Source organism: Misgurnus anguillicaudatus, chromosome 21 (assembly GCF_027580225.2).
Source record: "Misgurnus anguillicaudatus chromosome 21, ASM2758022v2, whole genome shotgun sequence".
Taxonomy (NCBI): domain Eukaryota; kingdom Metazoa; phylum Chordata; class Actinopteri; order Cypriniformes; family Cobitidae; genus Misgurnus; species Misgurnus anguillicaudatus.
In genome coordinates this window covers 48,295,119-48,314,658 of record NC_073357.2, presented here as the reverse complement: position 1 = coordinate 48,314,658, position 19,540 = coordinate 48,295,119, and the positions used below count along the sequence as shown (strand labels likewise).

Genomic DNA, 19,540 nt, shown 5'->3' with positions numbered 1-19,540 from the left:
AGGAGCATGCTAAGTGCAATATAAATAGGACAATGCACGTATAATCATACGGTATATTATTGTATATTAAAAAAATGCTTGGATTTTTTTAGAGGATTGATCTGAACTGTTAGGGATAGTTTAATGAAAAATGAAAATTCTGTCATTTTCTCATTCTCAGGTTGATCCAAACTTATATGAGCTTATATTAAATGTAAAATGTATATTAAATGTATTTGTTCTGATGAACACAAAGGAAGATATTTTGAAGATTGTTTATAACCAAGCAGATCTGGAGCACCATTGAATTCCAAAGTAGGAAAACAATACTATAAAACTGAATGGTCTATTTGGTTTTTAACATTTTTAAGATATATTCAGAATCAGAACAAAAACTAATGTATGTTTGGAACAATTCGAGGGTAAGTAAACAAATTGTCAGAATTGTCATTTTTCGGTGAAACTTTCACAGAGTTTGACATTAGCACACATTGCTTAGCCAATGACAAAGTTTGCCTAGTAAGCAGGTCCAGCATTGTCTTGGCTACTGTAGTTATTTGGTTAGATTCTGAGTAATAACAGTTGCGATGTCTCTGTAGTAACGGCTTCAAACAGATGGTATCATGACAGAGCTTGAGGTTCTCCTGAAATGAGACAACGGTTTTCATTTGCCATCTGATGTCACGGGCATAAGTGAAACGTCTAATAAATGTTCCACATTACTGTACCGTGATGATTTGTCACTCTAAAATTTACTGTGACATTTAGAAGAAACAAGCCTTCATCTGCCTGACACGAAATATCACGTCTGTGACGGCTGACAACCGACAGCGAGCCTCATGCTTGGCTTTTCAGGAGTATAGTTCAAAAACTACTGTACTGCGGTTCTGACTGCGAGAGTTTTGCTATATAAAGATATGTTTTCGGTTCAAAACAAGTTTAGCAATATTGACAGCATCTGTGGTATGCTGCTTATTTCCACAGGAAATAGATTTGCATTAATTGCACATGCAGTCATGCACTTACAATAGGGGTCTAAGGGCCGAAGCATTTTGGATATTTTAAAAGGTGCATTACTGCATGCTTTTTGCTACAAACTGATGGAGCAATACTTTCTGGGATAATCGACAACAGACAACACGCATCAATAGATCTTAACTTGTATTGAACCCAAAGTATTACTTTTAAATCCCAGACGAAGGCTAAGAAATGCATGTTTGCAGCAGATTTGACTGCTCTACTGTGATTATTATTGGGAAAGTGCCGCAGTTCGGCCACCTGTGAGTGTGTTTGTACACACGGTCACGTGAGAGACTCTCACAAGGTCAGCGCAACAGCTGCAGGCCTCCTAATCGCAAATAGTGGCCAGTTGTGTGCTAGTCGCGGCACATTTGAGTGTGTGAATCTGTTTGCCCTGCGTTGAATGATGGGAGACGGCCTTGTGTGTGTGTGTGTAAGTGCTGCGGTAGTAAAGTATAATGCACAGGTGCAGCGTCAAGAATTTGTGTGCATGTAAAGCGATGTTATTGTTTATTTTGTGGCCGGCTTTCTGCTAAAGTGTTTATCTCTTTTCACAGGAAGTTCGGGGAGCACCCTCAACCACAGCGCCTGACTAGGTATGTTCATCACCTTCGCATGCTTATAACAAACAGGCTAGCTTTAATATTATTGAGGTTGAGGTGTACACAAATCAAGCTGTTGAGATTCGGAAACTCCACGTGAGAAAATAAAAAAATGAAACCACAAATGAATTAGTGTGGAAACTATTTTTTTAATACAGTCCTGTAGCGCTTCTTACAATATACAGCTTTACAGAAATGAAAACTTTTTTTGGAATTTCCACCAAATATTCACCATTGAGCAAACCAAGGCCAACTGGGGCAAGAAACCAAAATTCATAATTTTGTTGTTTTTTTACACTACAAAATGCTTGGTTGTTTCAAACCCATTGTTGGGTAAACTATGGACAAACCAACCATTGGCTTTAAATTAACTTATGCTGGGTTATTTTCCAACATTAAAATGCTCGTTTGTTTGAACCCATGGTTGGGACAAATATGGAGTTTCTAGGTTAATTTAAACCAACAGCTGGTTTGTCCATTTAGTTTAGAATCATAAATTATGTGACACACATAATTATATGATATTTCAATATCTGGGTCACAGTACACTAATATTATATTTGTTTATGCTTACTGTAAAGTTATTTACGCGGTCATATATTTTCTTAGTTTGTTCTGACTCTGCTATAGAATATGCACATGAATGTTGGCTCATCTCCTATTCCCAAACAATTAACGTGAAGAAGCTGTAAGAATATTGATACAAAAAACCTCAACGCCCACTAATAAAGCATGTATTAAATGAATGACTTCCTGGTTTTCCAGATCCCATTAATCTACAATTTGGCAAGTGTCGTTGTCAATTGTCTGTGATGAATAAGTTTGATCTTTGACTGAATTATGTTTTTTTGAATGGGTAGTCTGAAAATAAAAGTGCTTTTGGCCTAGAACAGTCTTGAGTCTTCACTGAGGTTTTGTTTTCCGCCTGGAGTTTTTCCTCACTGACAGTCGCTTTTTATCACCCTTATGTCTGTTTTCTCTCGGACTCTTGCTTTCTTTCTCTTGTTTTTCTGCTTCCCTTTCCTTGGTGTTATTGTTTAAAGGCTCTGTATCTGATTTGGAAAAATGCTAACTTTAGCCTACTAGCACAGAAATCACGATCGCACCCACTGATCTATAAATGACTGCATTGCGCATAGAATGCTTAATGAGGTGAAGCCAGCTCAGAGTTCGAGCGGCCATCTTGGTATGCCCAACTGGCAGAGGGCGTCATTGACTTGCATTCAAAATCATGATCTAAATTCACCCGGTTTGATACCTCGGCTCCATCTCTGGCTCCACGGACAATTCCTTCAGCGCATGCCCCTGGTTGTCAATTCAGAAGGAAATTTTGTTTGCCTTTGTTTACAGAGGGGACATGAATGCGCTAATGACATATGAAGTCTGCATGAACAGGGTGTGAAGTGGCATGCAAAACACGTTCACAGAAAAGGAGCAAAAATTGCATGCGTCCAATTATTGTATTCGGACCGAGGTCAATGATTTGTTGAAAATTTTTCGGTCCTACGCTTTCACAGAAGACATATATTTATAAAAATGCATTTAGACACTTTAACACAATGATTGCTATCAAGATGTGAGGAGACTTTCAACCAGCATAACTAAAAATGCTTCTGGATCAAATCAGATTCGGCCTTTAGCCTACTTTGGTTTGCTGGATCAATCCGTCTGGCATAAGTTTATTTTTGCTTTTTAAATATTGGCAACAGGGTCACAAATCTCACATAAAAGGAATATAAATATAAAACTACTTATATAACAGTCATTATAAACCTTTTTTCTATTTTGTAACCTCTTTGTGGAAAGTGCTTAATGTTCTTATACTTTATCCATCCTTGTTTTGAAGAGTCAAAATTATAGGCTAAACATTCAAGCAAGAAACATGGAACCAAACTGAGGAAACATTTAGAGAAGATCCGCTCTGAAGCAGCTTGTGTTTTTAGTGGAGATGTGAGGGACATGGCAAATGACAAAGAGGACAGAGTTCAGTGCCGCCCGCCCTGCCCGAGTCGCATGCCCTGTGGTTGACTCGCATCACGACTGAACGCTGGAGAAGTGCACACACCCTAACAGTGTTCAGTGGGTGCTTCATGGCCACTGCTCGGTCCTTTCACCTGTGAATCAAAATAAATAGGAAAGGCTGCAGCATGCAGTGATTAAACCCGTTTACTCCGGTGTTGTTCAGTTGCTGGTTAGGGGCAGGTTAGTTCAGAGTCATTTGGATCAAACTAATATAGAAGAAGCTTTCTGTGTATATTGGTTATTTTTAATGAGCAGTGCACCGTGTTGAGATTGCTGGGGGATCGGTTGAGGATGATGATGTAGTATTTGTGTAGATAGATGAACCTCTTTATACATGTCCAGTCTCAATTAGCAGGCAAAGTATTTGCCAAATTCACTCTCATATTTCTTTCAGTGCACATTCAAACATGCAGTCTTGTCTTGGCACAAGTTGCTGTTTTTAGCAGTATTGCTAATTTTGCAACATGGGCATGAACTAACTTGAGCAGTGTCTTGTTCAAATCCCCTGCTTTCTTTTCTGTATGTTTTCTTGGGTTTTTAATGTGGTTTCTCCTGTCCTGTTTTCTTCTCCCATTGGTTAGATGACTTTAATTTGTGGCTTTTAAATAACCAAAGTGATTTAAAACAAGACTGATTACAGAGATGTATGCATTAAGCCCCGATCGAACGCTCACTAACTCTTTTCTGGTGTCAGCTCTTCTTGTTGTCTTTAAACCATTAGACTATAGGCTGGGCTATATATTGAATATTTATGATATTGATAGGAGGTTCTGACAGATTATTGCTGCATCCGGGCCGAGAAGATCCCCTAACTACCTTTTAAAGCTTTTTTAGTTTGTCTATTTTAGAGATGCTCCGATCAGGATTTTTGCAGCCGATATCGATTACCGATTTGTTGTCTTTGTGATCGGCTGATACCAATTCTGATACCGATTCTGCAAGCTGATATACAATCTCTTTGATGACTGTAACTGTTAAAAAAAAAAAAAACGTTTCATCCTACCTTCATTAGTTCTCTTTTTATCACCTCTCAAATATGGGTATGTTTCTTCAAAAACACAAATTTTTGAGCAAAAAGCTGATATAAAGCCATTTTTATAAAGGACTTTTGATAGAGATCAGATGCAGAGCGATCTTTAAAACATACACAGAGTTCTTTCTCTTTCATGTGAGGCGTTACTTCTGGGTTGTAAAAGTTGCGAAAGTGCGCAACCTGGAGGATAATAGCAGTATTGCGGAAAGCAGGAAATTCTCGTCATTGGCAGGGAAGCGTTTTCTCTTAATTGACGAGATAACTCTTCAATGGCGGGGAAAGAGTTAAAATGTCAGTTTCAAAGGACTCTAAACGATCTTAAACGAGGCATAAGGGTCTTATCTAGTGAAACGATTGTCATTTTTGGCAAGAAAAATAAAAAATATGCACTTTTAACCCACAACTTCTCTTCTTCCTCTGGCTGTGTGACGAGCCAGCGTGACCTCACGTAATTGCTTAATGACATCAAGAGGTCATGGATGACGTATCGAAACTACACCCCAGTGTTTACAAGTGTGGAGAAAGAGGACCTTTCCGATGTTGTTGTATGTCGAATGATACTAATTTATGTCTTTGTGTCAGTTTATTATTTAAAATGGTCCGCAAATGTGCGTTTCATATATGTAACACGTGACCTTTCCATGTTATTACGCAATTACGTGAGGTCGGACTAATACTCTGCTCACTTTGTTCACGGACACTGATGACAGGCTGCTGTGTGCGCACGTCGGGTTTATGCGGACCAGAGCAGCTGTGAGGAAAATGAAAGTTTAAACTGTCAAAACTTTAAAATGCATGGACATAATAAACTTTCGGCATGAGGATGCAATTGTCCGCTATAGACATGTGTTGTATACGCTGTTTGATGGGGATGTGAAGGCACGTCGCGCTCTGCATGTCCTCATAGAAATTACACATATCTCTGTAAAGGCAAAGAGAGAATTCCAAATCTACACGTCGCACATGAGCAGCAGGTTATAAAAATGCTTGCACTGCGTAAAAATGGTCTTTAATTGCAGCCGCATTCAGGATCCCTATGATGACAAAGGTAAACATAAAGATCGGTTCATGAGATGGGCAAATTTAGCGACTAGGTCTACCGATAGAGTCATTTAATGCCGTTATCGACTGATACCGATCTGCGGCCGATCGATCAGAGCATCCCTAGTCTATTTAGTTAATTATGTTTTAATGATTTTTTTACTTCATTTTTACTATATTTCACTTCTTGCCCTAAATAAATATTTTATGCAGTGTTGGCTCTTAAGTTGTAGTCAATTACGGTGACAGGCTCTCACCCTCAATTTCCCTTTCCTTCTTACTTTTTCAGATAGTAAATAGCAGATTACTGGATAAACATTTGGGTCTTGAGTTTTTGAGCCTTGTGGTTTTCCTATTGTAAAGCTTAATATCAGTTTCTACGCTACAAATGTTTCTTGTCATTGTATCTAATATGGCTATTCAATTTTCAAATTATATCTAAATTGACCTTTATCCAAAGCGACTTGCAGTGCAATACAACTGGGTATACATTTTTTATCAGTAGGTCTGATGTCATGCTGTGATTTATGTTTTGTGTGTGTGTTTGTGTGTGTGTGTGTGTTTGTGTGTTAGCATGTTCATGAGTTCCTTTATTCACAGGTGATGGCAAGTGTGTCAGTCTCTCTCTGTGTGTTGTGGGTTTGCTGTTGCGTGTTTAATGTTTGTATGCGTGTCAGAAGCTATCTCTGTTGAATTGCACATATTTGTCATGCCGATTCTCAAAACTGATGATGACTCACAAAGGTCTCTGTCCACTTCTTTCCTGTGATGGCTTTGTATATATGTGTAACTGTCTCAAGCATTGAGGTTGCTTATCGTGTTAGCATGTTATATTGATAAACTGCTTTCTAATTCGAACTATTTCTGCTTTTAACAATACATTGTGTCAAAGCTTGATAAATATTTTACATTTTATATATAACAGGGCTCAATGCAAATAATTTTTTTATACTGGCCCGGTCGGGCCAGTAGTTCAGGTTTTCACTTGCCCTGCCAAAATTTTCACTGGCCCCAATAAAAAAAGTCAGTGTCACATATTTAAAAATAATAATTCAAAAGTAAAACATATAATTGTATACAAAAGGCTCCCAAATTTTCTGCTTTACCTGTAAACTGACAGCAAATTGTGCAAAATATTGCATTGTTTCTTTCGTCGTGTTTTACCCAAGTAAATGTCTGCTTCCAAGATGTTAAATAATATACATTGATGAAATATATTTTAGTGACTGAGGGTGAGGCAATGGCCCGATTGGGCAAGTGACATTACTTTTTACTTGCCTAAACGTCTATCACGCTTGCCCCGGGCCACCGGGCAGTCCTTTATGTTGAGCCCTATATAAATACAAATAATATAGTATATAACTAAACAACATTTTGTATTGTGTATATAATATGAATTTGATGTATATATTTGCACTCTACGATATTTATGTATTCTCAGTGTGAATTCATTTTTGTTTTCCATTTGCATTGTAATGTTGCGCTCAAGTATTTCAGTACAGGTCCATTGATCACTCACATCTTTTACATCAGATTCAAATAGATGTGTGTGTGTGTGTGTGTGTTGTCTTTGTTCTGTAAAGGAGCTGTCAGCAGAGCCCAAAGCTTGTGGTTTTTCTCCGAAACGTATAAAGTCACATGCCCTAGTGGCTTCCCTTTGCGTGCAAGTCTTGTGTTTATGAAGGAAAACTCTTCGATTGATCTTTAGGAATCATTGACCGCTTGCACAGAGTTGCATGCTATTGATGACCTTACTTTGCCAGCATTGCGAAGTGCAGTAAACTGTGGCAGAAACAATGAAGTCTCAGTTTGAGTCAAAGTGTTCTGCATAAGATGCTGGCCCATTAAGTCGAAATTTAACTTTGGCGTTCGGATGGGGTGTGAAGAACACATTTTAGGAACGACACTTTGATGGTAGGGTGGATGTGTTGTCTTCAGGAAGCCTTGTACAATAAAACCTATCGAGGTTTATGTATAATTACGGAGACGTTGATCACAGCAAGCGATTTGAAATCTGACGCAGTTGTCTTTATTGTAAAAGTATTGATAGTTTATTATTGTAGGGTGGTGAATTTGTTACAGAAGTAGCACTTTTATGTCTGTAGCTGTGGTGGGGAATTTAAATACCCAACTTCTCGTAACTTTTAAGTTACTTTAACACTTTTAGCACACAAGAATCTCAAAATCTCGAAACATATTTTTAACCAAAATGAAATATCTCAGTAGTCAACATCTGTAACAATTTTTAGTACGTTTTTCGTGACTCTTCCCCAGTTTGTATTGTCATAAAAAAAGTTGCAAAATTAAACCGAACTTGACTGAAAGTTATTCTGTTGGAATTTTTGATTACAGTGCCAACATTGGGGAGTTTTGATGTTTTCTCCGTATCTATACTTATCATGGTGGCTTCCAGAAAACTGCTATCTCAGGTGGTTTATAAACACGATTGGTGTTCTTGTCGATTGTCAGGTTGCTGGATATCAAAGCCGAACCCTGTTGACATGAAAACACTTTAGCATTTGAAGGAAATGTTAAACGTCTCGCTGTGTTGTTGCCGTACTGCCTGTAATGAAGAATGAAAGCGTGCAGCTGATTTAATGTGCATGTGTTTGTCTTTGAGCTGCGGGGTCGTACAGGGAATTCAATGGTATTTTGGTAAATTAGGAGATCTTATACGTGGATAGGTCTTCTCAGCAGAGCGTTTGATCTGTTTTTTTGAGGTTCATGTACAAATAAGCATTGGTCAATAAATCATCTTTCTTCTAAACACACACACACACACGGCAGGTTATAAGAAGTATCAGAGGTATCGGGTGACACAGGCCTGAGGAGATGACATCATTAGATCCACAGGAATCCAGTAAGAATGAGTGGAGGCGTTCAGTCTGTAAAGATTTTAGTTACATTGACATTTATGCATTTGGCAGACGCCTTTATCCAAAGTGCATTACAAGGTAAACATTTTATCATTATGTCTGTTCCCTGTGGATCGAACCCATGACCCTTTGCACTGCAAACAACACAACGCTCTACTGATAGACTGCTATAAACTGTTTCAGCAGTAACAACATAAACAAGCGTAACACGTAACTTCAGGTAAACTCCGCTAAGAATAAATAACAACAAAGTTGTAAGTAAGTAGGGTTTTAAGTGTTTCATTAATCAAAATCAATGTCTTTATTCATAAATATGTCCTCGTTGGTGTCAAATGACCTCTGGCAGTGATCTGACTTTTTTGTAAGCTTAGAATTTCTTTTGTTTACTGACATTGAACGGGTAAGTCAAAGGAGGCTTCCATGTCATTCCGCCGTATTGATAAACTCTAATAGCAGAGAGGGACAAAAAGCACTAGCCTACCAACACGTTTCCACAATGCGCTTTCATTCAGAACACGTGAACTAGCTGAAACGGACAAGAAAATCAGTGAGTACATAACGGCTACTGTAGTTGCAACACGCATTTGGAAAAGAGAGGCGCTAGAGAGCAATATTTGTTTGAATGCAAAATATAATTTCATGACTAGATGGGGGTAAATCCTACTTATTGTCCCTTTAAAGGTACAATTTGTACAATATTTGCAGTAAAATATCCAAAAACCACGAGTCCAGTGTTATATATTTTGTCCAGCTGATTACTAACAATATCTCTAATGTTTTCAACTACTTGTAAATTATGAGAAACAGTGACACGGGGCAGTGCAGTCGCCTGTAAATAACGTTAATATACACGTTACCCTTTGTGGACAAATGCGGAAGTAATAGCGTCTGTCGGGCCACTCGCTTGTTTATGGTAAGTTTGATAATCTGAACACGCCATCAGCTTTTGAGTTAAAGACAACAAGTCCCATAATTACACGCTGCTTCATGGCGTCATTAATCTACATCATTGTTATTGTTTTGATCTGGCGCCCTCTAGCAACACGGATTATACAAATTGCATCTTTAAAGGGATAGTTCGGCCAAAAACGATATTAAACCCATGATTTACTCACCCCCAAGCTGTCCGAGTTGCATATGTCCATCGTTTTTCAGACAAACACATTTTCGGATATTTTAGAAAATATTTTAGATCTTTCCGTTGATTAAATGTAATGTTACGGGGTCCAGCCATAGTCCACGACCTTCAAGTGCAAAAAAAGTGTGTCCATCCTTCACAAATTAAATCCAAACGGCTCCAGGATGATAAACAAAGGTCTTCTGAGGGTAATCCGTGCGGTGTTGTTGTAGAAATATCCATATTTAAAATTTTATTAACGTAATTAACTACCTTCCGGTAGCGCCGCCATCTCAGTCTCATGCGCATTCAGGATGAGCGCTTACGCAGCGTAAAGAAGTTTCTCTACTGCTGCTCTGTCCCCCCGCCCTCCGAATTTGTCATACGTCACTAAGAAAAGTGCGTACACTACGCTAATACTCTCTCCTGAGTCTAAGATGGCGGCGCTACCGGAAGGTAGTTAATTACGTTAATAAAATTTTAAATATGGATATTTCTACAACTACACCGCATGGATTACCCTCAGAAGACCTTTGTTTATCATCCTGGAGCCGTTTGGATTTAATTTGTGAAGGATGGACGCACTTTTTTTGGACTTGAAGGTCGTGGACTATGGCTGGACCCCGTAACATTACATTTAATCAACAGAAAGATCTAAAATATTTTCTAAAATATCCGAAAATGTGTTTGTCTGAAAAACGATGGACATATGCAACTCGGACAGCTTGGGGGTGAGTAAATCATGGGTTTAATATCGTTTTTGGCCGAACTATCCCTTTAAGCGCAGTTTATTTATATAACAAGCAAAATAAACAACATGCAGATTACCTGGGAAACCAAAACATTTGCTATTTTCGACAAGGTATTTGTTCAAAAGTTAAATTTAGCAACTAGTCAGATCATTAAAAAACTGAAAACGTAAGTAAAGTTCGGACCAGACGCGTATCACGTCACAACACATACAAACCGTATATAGGAACAAATAGATGTTATAATATAAATAATCAAACCAAACAATCCACAATATTACAAAAGGGGCTATAATTGTGGTCGATTCATGGTGTTTAGACATGGCAGAAAGTTAGGGTTAAATTTTTGCCACAACATGGCAAGAAGACGGTATCATACGAAGTGTAAGATTTTAGTTTCAGAGCTGCCATTTTGTAGGAGGATTATTGTCAGAGCACATCTTTCCCCTCCCTCCCTCGTGTCGCAGGGCCTCTCTTGCTTTCCATAACAAAAGCCTATCTTACTCCAGCGTGTGTGGGGCGTTTGCATGGAAAAGAGACGCTGCTTGTGTGTGTGTGTGTGTGTGTGTAACCTGCCCCCATAATACCCCATCTCTGTCCCTCTGAGCATTTTGGCGTGTCAGGTGTCACCGACATCTGTGCAAATGGACCGTTTTTTGTGTGTGAGTGTGCCTGTACCCGAGTGTGCACCCAATACGTTTACACACAGTGAGAGTTTTTCTCCCGATGGTCCCTGTTCAGTTTAACAGCGCTTATACGATCGCAATAAACAATGCAGCAAGCAGTGTTACGCTTTCTTTATCACATTTCCAGGGTGTCCAGATTTCGAGGGCTAATTTGGGCTCGCACATGTTGGGATGTTTTTCGTTAGTTAACTGAGGTAATTGGACCACTGTCACGAAATTCTTCGATTATGACCTAAGAGTGTTTGTACAATTTCGCTTTAACACACATGCACACACCGAAAAGCGTTTATGTCCTTTTGCCCTTTTGCTTACCCCCTCCTTCTTCCCTTCTTTTCATTTTAAAGACCCCCAGCTGGAAAGTTGAGGTTTTTGGCCACAGTGTTTGTGTGCTTTCTGCAAGCAATACATAGTTGCGCTCACCAGAGAATTGGCTAATCAAACTTGGGCCTGTGTTTCTAGTCGAGCTCTGGAGATTTTGGTTTTGAAGTACATGCAGGCCTTCAGCAGGCTTTCTCTTTTAAAAAAGCACACGAACAAACATGCTTTCACCACATCCTTCTATTAAAAGTGGCTTTTTATTTCTGAAACATGAAGATTTGTGTAAAGCATTCAAAAGCAATAAAAATGAGAAACAATTGCATGCAAAACAATGTTTGTAATGTTACAATTTTATACAAATATTTGTGAATGATGGTTTCATGTCTTTCAATTTGTGATTTCAGAGAAGCCATGAGGAATTACTTGAAGGAACGAGGAGACCAAACTGTGCTCATCCTCCATGCTAAAGTTGCACAGAAATCATACGGCAATGAGAAAAGGTAAACCCCAGCTAAAATTGGGAAATGTGATTATTTTTGACCCTGACCACGTCGTAAGTCGCACGCAAAAATGGGTTAAAAATTATAGATTTTTGTTTTATGCCAAAAATCATTAGTATATTATGCAATGATATTTTGTACATTTTCTACCGTAAATATATAAAAACGTATTTTTTGTAAGAGGATGCAGCAAACTCGCGATCAAAATTGGTCAGAAACTAGTCTACAAATTTGTTACCCGTTCCTTGAGAATTTCCCATTTAAATTTGGTTTATGTAAAAGCTTACAACTTTCCCCATTCAGTCAACAATGTCATTACAGCGGTAAGCCAGTAGAGAGCATTAAGACAAACTTTTTTATTACTATGTGTTAGTAACTTCATTGGACTTTGACATTTGAATGCGACTTTTTGCACTTTCAAGTTCCAGATTTTCAAATCGTTGTAAATATGGTCCTATCCTATCAAGCCATACTTCAATGCAAAGCTTATTTATTAAGCTTTGACCTTTACGAATGGGTTTGTGGTCCAGGGTCAAATTTGTATTTTGACCTCATACACAAGATGTGATTTTATTTGTTGGTCTACTATATGAGGAGTTCAGATGCAAAACCCTCTAATGGGTCGTACACACCAAACGCGAATTTAATGTTTTGCGCGATGCTAATTACGCGAATTGGTTGGCGTGATTGTCGTGAACATGCACTATTCGCTTTAAACGCAAAGTTAGAACCCGCAGGGGCGAGGAAAGCAATGCTTTGTTTGGTGTGATGTTTTCTTCTAAAAGAGGATTTTTTTAATCAGGCTTTTATGTTTAGGTTCAGTAATTTCATTTTAATTGCTATGATAAAGGTTATTATTATAGTCAGTAATTGAAACACGCCCCTGTTTTCTGTAACATGCTCATGCACTCTGTCTAGCCGTCCATCTCCACAGGAGAAAACAAGGTTTTAGAGAGTAATGTGGAAGAGAGAAAGAGGTAAGAAACAAGAGAGAAAGAAGCAAGATAGAAGGAATACTTTATAAAGATAAGACACCGTATACAGACGGAAAAGGAAAAAAAATTATTAAGGAGGAGAGCTGATATGAGTCAGGGAGGTACAGGAGAGAAGGTCAGAGGAATAAGAGACAGGATGATAACTGCAGAGAAACAGTGTCTGGGGAACTGATGTCGCGGTTACAGCTCAGTCAGATGCGTTTGGATAAGAGATGATGCTTTTGCTCGCGAACACATCCAAAATCTGGCAGCACGTCAAGAGCAACACAATGCCAAATGAGAGCCAGAGAGAAAAGCAAAGCGATCCCTTTGTGAAATGATATACATGTGTTCTGTGATCAGAAATGTTTTATGGCTGGGGAAGTGTATCATTTAGTTTAAATTGAAAATGTATGTGAAGCAATTGAGATTTTAAATGAGTTCCGCTCCTTTAAGTGCACTTGTGTCCTCTGTGACTTTTAAAATGATACTCGAACCCTGCAACATATTGAGCAGAGGCGTGCTGTTATCTTTCTGATTTTTGTGATAACACAAGTTAAAGCCTCATAGACTTAGTACAATACCCGAGCATACTGACCATCAGAAAGACCCTAGCAAAAATATTTGGACCATTATGTTAAGATGCCTGGGAGTTTTGCATAGGTATGGGCCACTTAGATTGTACTCACACTCACAGGGTTCCCAACGGGTCCTTGAAATCCTTGAAAGTTTGTGAATCTGGGGAAAAAATTCAAGTCCCTTGGAAGCTTTTGAAAATATACATACATAGATACAGGGCATTGAAAGTGCTTGAATCTATTTTATGCAAGAAGTTTTCTGGAAAAAAAATCCATATTATTCCCTGTGTAGTGTAGAATAATATCATAAAAATTCTAGACTTTTTAAGCACACGCGCTAAACTGTTCGCTTTAAATGCTTATATCTTCTGTATGCGAATGTTGATTCATACCAAAATGCTTTTTTGCATAGTTGTGTTTGACACATGAAAACGTCTCGAGTTATGTATGTAACTGTTGTCCCCTGAGAAGGGAACGAGACGCTGCGTATCCCTTGCTATACTTCCTGCATCCCTGAAACGCCGTCTTTGGCAATATTTCAGATAGTGATATACTTCCTGGCTCCCTGTCTTTGTCATTAAGCCTCACCATTGGTTGAATTTGATATACACATTCAGACGCACTTAACCCTGGATGCGTCCCTAAAGTGTCACCGCAGTGACGCAGCGTGAGTTCCCTCGAAAGGGAACTGTAACAATGTATCTTAAAAGTAACACAATTTAACTTGAAACGTCCCACATGTAGTCCTTGAATTTGAGGGTATTGGACCTGGAAAGTCCTTGAAAGGTCCTTGAATTTGAACCCTGTATTCAACATTTGTAAAAATTCACCTAAACAATGTTTTTACACTGCAAAAAAACTTATTATTTTTGTCTTGTTTTAAGTACGAATATATAACATTCTTAAATCAAGATGCATTTTTTGATGAGCAAAATAACCTAAGAAAATAAGTCTAGTTTTTAGACAAAAAATATAAAATTTAAGTAAATTAATGCATAAAACAAAAACACAAAACAAGTAAAAAAAATCTGCCAATGGGGTAAGAAAAAAAATCTTGAACTTTCTTTTAAAAATACTTAATTCAAGAAAAATTTTCTTACTTTTTTTGCAAATTGTTTTGCTTGTTTTAAGCACAAACTCACTTAAATTGAATTTTTTTGTCTACAAACTAGACTTATTTTATTAGGTCGTTTTTGTCATCAATAACATGCATCTTGATTTAAGAATTTTCAGATATTTGTACTAAAAACAAGATCAAAATACTAAGTAAGAAAGTCATTTTTTGCAGTGTAGTTTTATATAGTAAAGTTGTGGTTTTACTTGGTGACTAATCTTTACAGTGACATCATCAATGACAGCTAAATCAAACCAGCACATTTTCATTGTTGTAGTGTCAAAGACAAATAGATACAGATCAACCCACCAGTCCTAATGGTCCTAACCAAGAAACGAGTTTTTCGCTATTAGGATGTGAAAGTAGACATCCGACCACACAAAGCAGCAAGTTCAGAGACAAAACTTTTTTCCATTTTCTCTTCAAAGACGCCAATGCGGAAAATGCCAAAGAAAACCAGAAATTAAAACCGTGTCATACAACCTCGTGATTGGGTGAAAGGCAACTGGGCCTGCTTACCGATGTCTATAGCTTGTTTCAGTCTGACTGGACTTTGCGTGTGGGTTTGCTTGGATGTGGAGCTTGTGTTTTTCCCCTGCCATTGCACCAGATAACACATGTTTGTTTCTTAAATATTACCTAGTTTGTGTCATGAGTATTCCCCCACCTCATGTCTAGACAAGCATCTCTCCCAGATGTGCGGTGAGAGATAATGGCAGCCGCAGAGATTTCGACTTGAATGTCAAAACGCAGATTTCGTGCTTCTGCATTCACGGTTGGACTGATTGATATCTGTTCGCTTTAAAGTCATTCTGGCCATCTAGGCCACAATACACGCGTGTCGCAGAAACGATGACGTGGCCGAAGACCATGGGGGGACTCGGGATGTGGTAAAGTACCAAGGGTGTCTGTAGTGTATCGTGATCGGTGGTTTCTGAGGTGTACGTTTTGCACCGTGTTTTGTATTGTGATGACTGTATCTTCACGCTGGTTTCTTGACTTAAATGAGTATTTCAAGTGAATATGAAAATTGTCTCATAATGAAATCAACCTCATTGGACTTTTGAATTTAACATGATTTTACTATGTTGTTGCCATGGATAAGAGATTTATTGTTTGCTAAATATGATCAAAATATTAATCATGTTCTCTCACAAAATGTATTGTTTAAACTTCAGAAGACATATATTAATCTACTGAAAACATTTGGATTCATTTTATGATCAATGTGCAGTATGTGCTTTTTACAGGCATGTTGGCTCCAATTATGATATAACATTACAGGATTTTAATATATCATTTACACTTGCACATTTGTCAGATAAAATAGCAACATTTATAGACTATTTGTTTGTTTAATACTGAATAAAAGAGGCCATATACATCTGGGATGGCATGGCTTGAGTAAATTATGTGCAAATTTTCTTTTGGATGCAATGTAACTTGAAAGTGTGAGCTTGTATCAACCCATGTTGTGCTGCCACCTAGTGCTGATGTGCTGTAATAAACATGAATCTAGCAATGCCTGTATGTACAGTATATTAACTTAAACAATATATCTGATTGGCGGTACTAGGTGAGACTAGTTTACTGTTTGTATAGCTCACTCGAAGAGCATTGTGTTTGTGATGGGTTGATCCCCAGGGGACACATACTAAAAAATGTATAAATTGAGTGCACTTTCGCTTTAAATAAAAGCATCTGCCAAAGCCATATATATAGCAAATTTTTAAAGATAATGCTTAAAAGTCCATTTTAAATGAATTATTAGTGTGGTATACCAGCAAGCTGTAAATTTTCCTGGTTCAATAAGTTTGACCAATACGCTTTGGTTGAAAATTTGTACTGCACAGCCTCTGTTCTCCATACACTTTAAGCCAAAGTTCAATGGTTACTTGGTTTTGTTGAAGTGTGTTAACTCTATTGGTGTGTTTGTGTAAAAATGATTTATTTATTTCAATACAACTTTAAAAAGTTAGTAACACGCCTTACATTTACACTTTTTGTTTTTGTGTAGGTTTTTCTGTCCTCCCCCATGTGTGTATCTGATGGGCTGTGGATGGAAGAAGAAGAGAGAGCAGATGGAGAGGGACGGGTGCTCGGAGCAGGAGTCTCAGCCATGTGCCTTCATCGGCATTGGCAACAGCGACCAGGAGATGCAACAGCTTAACTTAGAGGGCAAGGTAACATGCATGCACTTGTACACAGATGTTGTAGAATTGTTGTAAATTTGGGTGAAATGGCATACAGAGGCAAAACAAGTACTTTGTTTTAATAAATGCATACATGTTGTTTTCTTCCTGCAGAACTATTGCACAGCCAAAACATTGTACATCTCAGACTCAGACAAACGCAAGCACTTCATGCTGTCGGTGAAGATGTTCTACGGGAACAGTGCAGACATCGGTGTCTTCCTGAGCAAGAGGATCAAGGTCATCTCCAAGCCGTCCAAAAAAAAGCAGTCCCTCAAGAACGCCGACCGTGAGTGTCCACCACTTATAGCACATTGAGATCAAGGAGCACTTGATCAATCTTCACTGTTTTGAACATTAGAATCATGGCACAGATGATCCTAATGTTCAAAACTTTGTTTACTTTAAATGTGCACAAAAACAGAATGATAGAAAGCTATAGGCCTGAGCACCAATGCTCAACATGTCTAAAACTTGTGTATTGAATCCGTTGATTAAAATTATTTATTATTAAAAATTATTATTATTATTATTTCAGTGGAAGAATTTTCAAGAATCTTTACTCCTTTCATCAAAATCTTTTTAATATGTATTATAAAGGACAAAGCTATAACATGCAATATGTCAAAAAATATTAGTAATGCAAAATCTGTATTTTAGAATACACAATGATAATGAAATGTAAATGTAAATACTGTTCAACAAAATAACTGTTAATACAATATCAGGAGAAAGAACTCACAATTATGATTGTTTTGTCTTATTTGTGCAGCCATTTCAAAAATTCTATTTATATGCATTGATCCATAATACGAGGATGGTTAAATGAAGGATCATGGATGGATAAATATGTGGATATCTATATATTTTAGGCCGATATGTAGACAATATCCTCCGTTAGTATATAGACAGAATTTTATTGAATTATTTGTGTTTAAACCAAATTTTGTTTACAACACAAGTGTTACAACAAACCCTCTGTTTGTTACAATTAACCTCACCTATGGGGGAAGTTGTAACATTTGCACTCATTTGCACTTTCAGTGTAATTATACGATAACGGTTGGTCCCACAAATACATTTTAAGTGTTAATTTGTAGCAGAGATGTGTGTGTTTGATTGTGTAAAAAATAATTAATCTAACTTTAAAAAAAATGAATGATAGAGCCAAAGTCAAAAAGCATTAGGTAGATTTATCTGAATGCTTTTATTTATACTGTTGAAAAAATTGACTCGTGCACTTACCGTGATTCATGTGAGTAGTGTTGACAGCCTTGTGTCTCTCTTTTTTGTGCAGTCTGTATAGCATCAGGAACGAAGGTGGCATTATTTAACCGGCTTCGCTCTCAGACGGTCAGTACGCGTTACCTGCACGTAGAGGGAGGAAACTTTCATGCAAGCTCACAGCAGTGGGGAGCATTTTACATCCACCTTTGTAAGTCTAAAGAACACACATATACATATCTGTAAAGTGCTATTGATTGTTTAATGGTGAGGGTTAACTGTGCTGGTAACAGGCAAACCTAGCATGAATATGAAAGCTGCTATGGTCTCTTTTGTTTTCTCACAATAGTGTTTCCTTAAGCTTAACTTAATAGTAACTACCCTCGTAATATTTTTTTTATACTTAAAGGTGCAGTGTGTAATTTTTAGAAGGATCTCTTGACAGAAATGCAAAATAATAAACAAAACTATATTATCAGGGGTGTATAGAGACCTTTCATAATGAACCATTATGTGTTTAGAACGAGACCTTTTTATCTACATACACCGAGGGTCCCCTTACATGGAAGTCGCCATTTAGTGCCGCCATTTTTCTACAGAAGCCCTAAACTTACAATTTTTTTAACCAAGTTGTCTCCGACTATGACATGTTTGTCCGGTGGCGGCTACCGTAGCTTCTCTATATGTTTCAAAAGCGAGAGGTGGGCAGTGGACTGAGCCGTTGGTCGTAATTTGCAACCTCACCACTAGATGCCGCTAAAATTGACACACTGCACCTTTAACACTACTTTACTGTAAGGTCACTTGAATGAAATATATATTATGATCTTTCAAAACTTTTGATCTGAGTTTGGGTGAGAAAAATTCACAGTTGTTGCCATCTTAATGTTGACTGATAATACTCGAATTATTTATTTTATTACAAAACAAAAGTACTGATTGTTGGATGTCTTAATAATAAAAACATCCAAAAGAGGTCAGCATTTACTATTTTAGAAAGGTGGGAAAAAATTGAGAATGTACGGTAGTGTATATACTTAGTTTTACTTCAGGGCTCAACGCAAATAATTTTTTATACCAGGGTTAAGGTTTTCACTTGCTCCGCCAGAATTTTTACTGGCCCCAATAAAAAAAGTCAGTCTCACATATTTAAAAATAATAATTCAAGTATTATTGTATACATATACAACAGACTTGTTTTTGAATGAAAAAAAGGCAACTTTTCTGCTTTACCTGTAAACTGACAGCAAATTGTGCAAAATATTGAATTGTTTCTTTCGTTGTGTTTTACCCAAGTAAATGTCTGCTTCCAACATGTTAAATAATATACATTGATGAAAATATATTTTTAGTGACTGAGGGTGAAGCACTGGCCCGATCAGGCAAGTGAAAATACTTTTTACTGGCCCGAGCGGCTTGCCACCTTTATGTTGAGCCCTGTGCTTGTAGTTTACTTTTGTTTAAAAAGGTGGACTCTTAAATTGGCACAGAAATAAACACATTATATGACATATT

The 19,540-nt window shown here is 37.6% G+C and overlaps 1 protein-coding gene across 3 annotated transcripts in view; it reads left to right on the top strand.

Annotated features, from left to right (window-relative positions):
* The window catches only part of rbpjb (recombination signal binding protein for immunoglobulin kappa J region b), a 54,515-nt gene that overhangs the window by 25,312 nt on the left and 9,663 nt on the right, over positions 1–19,540 (top strand). For all 3 annotated transcript variants that reach the window (XM_055211274.2, XM_055211260.2, XM_055211265.2), the window contains 5 exons: positions 1,557–1,595; positions 11,848–11,943; positions 16,627–16,792; positions 16,916–17,090; positions 18,099–18,236. In XM_055211274.2, the coding sequence (XP_055067249.1) occupies positions 1,557–1,595; positions 11,848–11,943; positions 16,627–16,792; positions 16,916–17,090; positions 18,099–18,236 (614 nt within the window). The remainder of the gene's footprint in view (positions 1–1,556; positions 1,596–11,847; positions 11,944–16,626; positions 16,793–16,915; positions 17,091–18,098; positions 18,237–19,540) is intronic.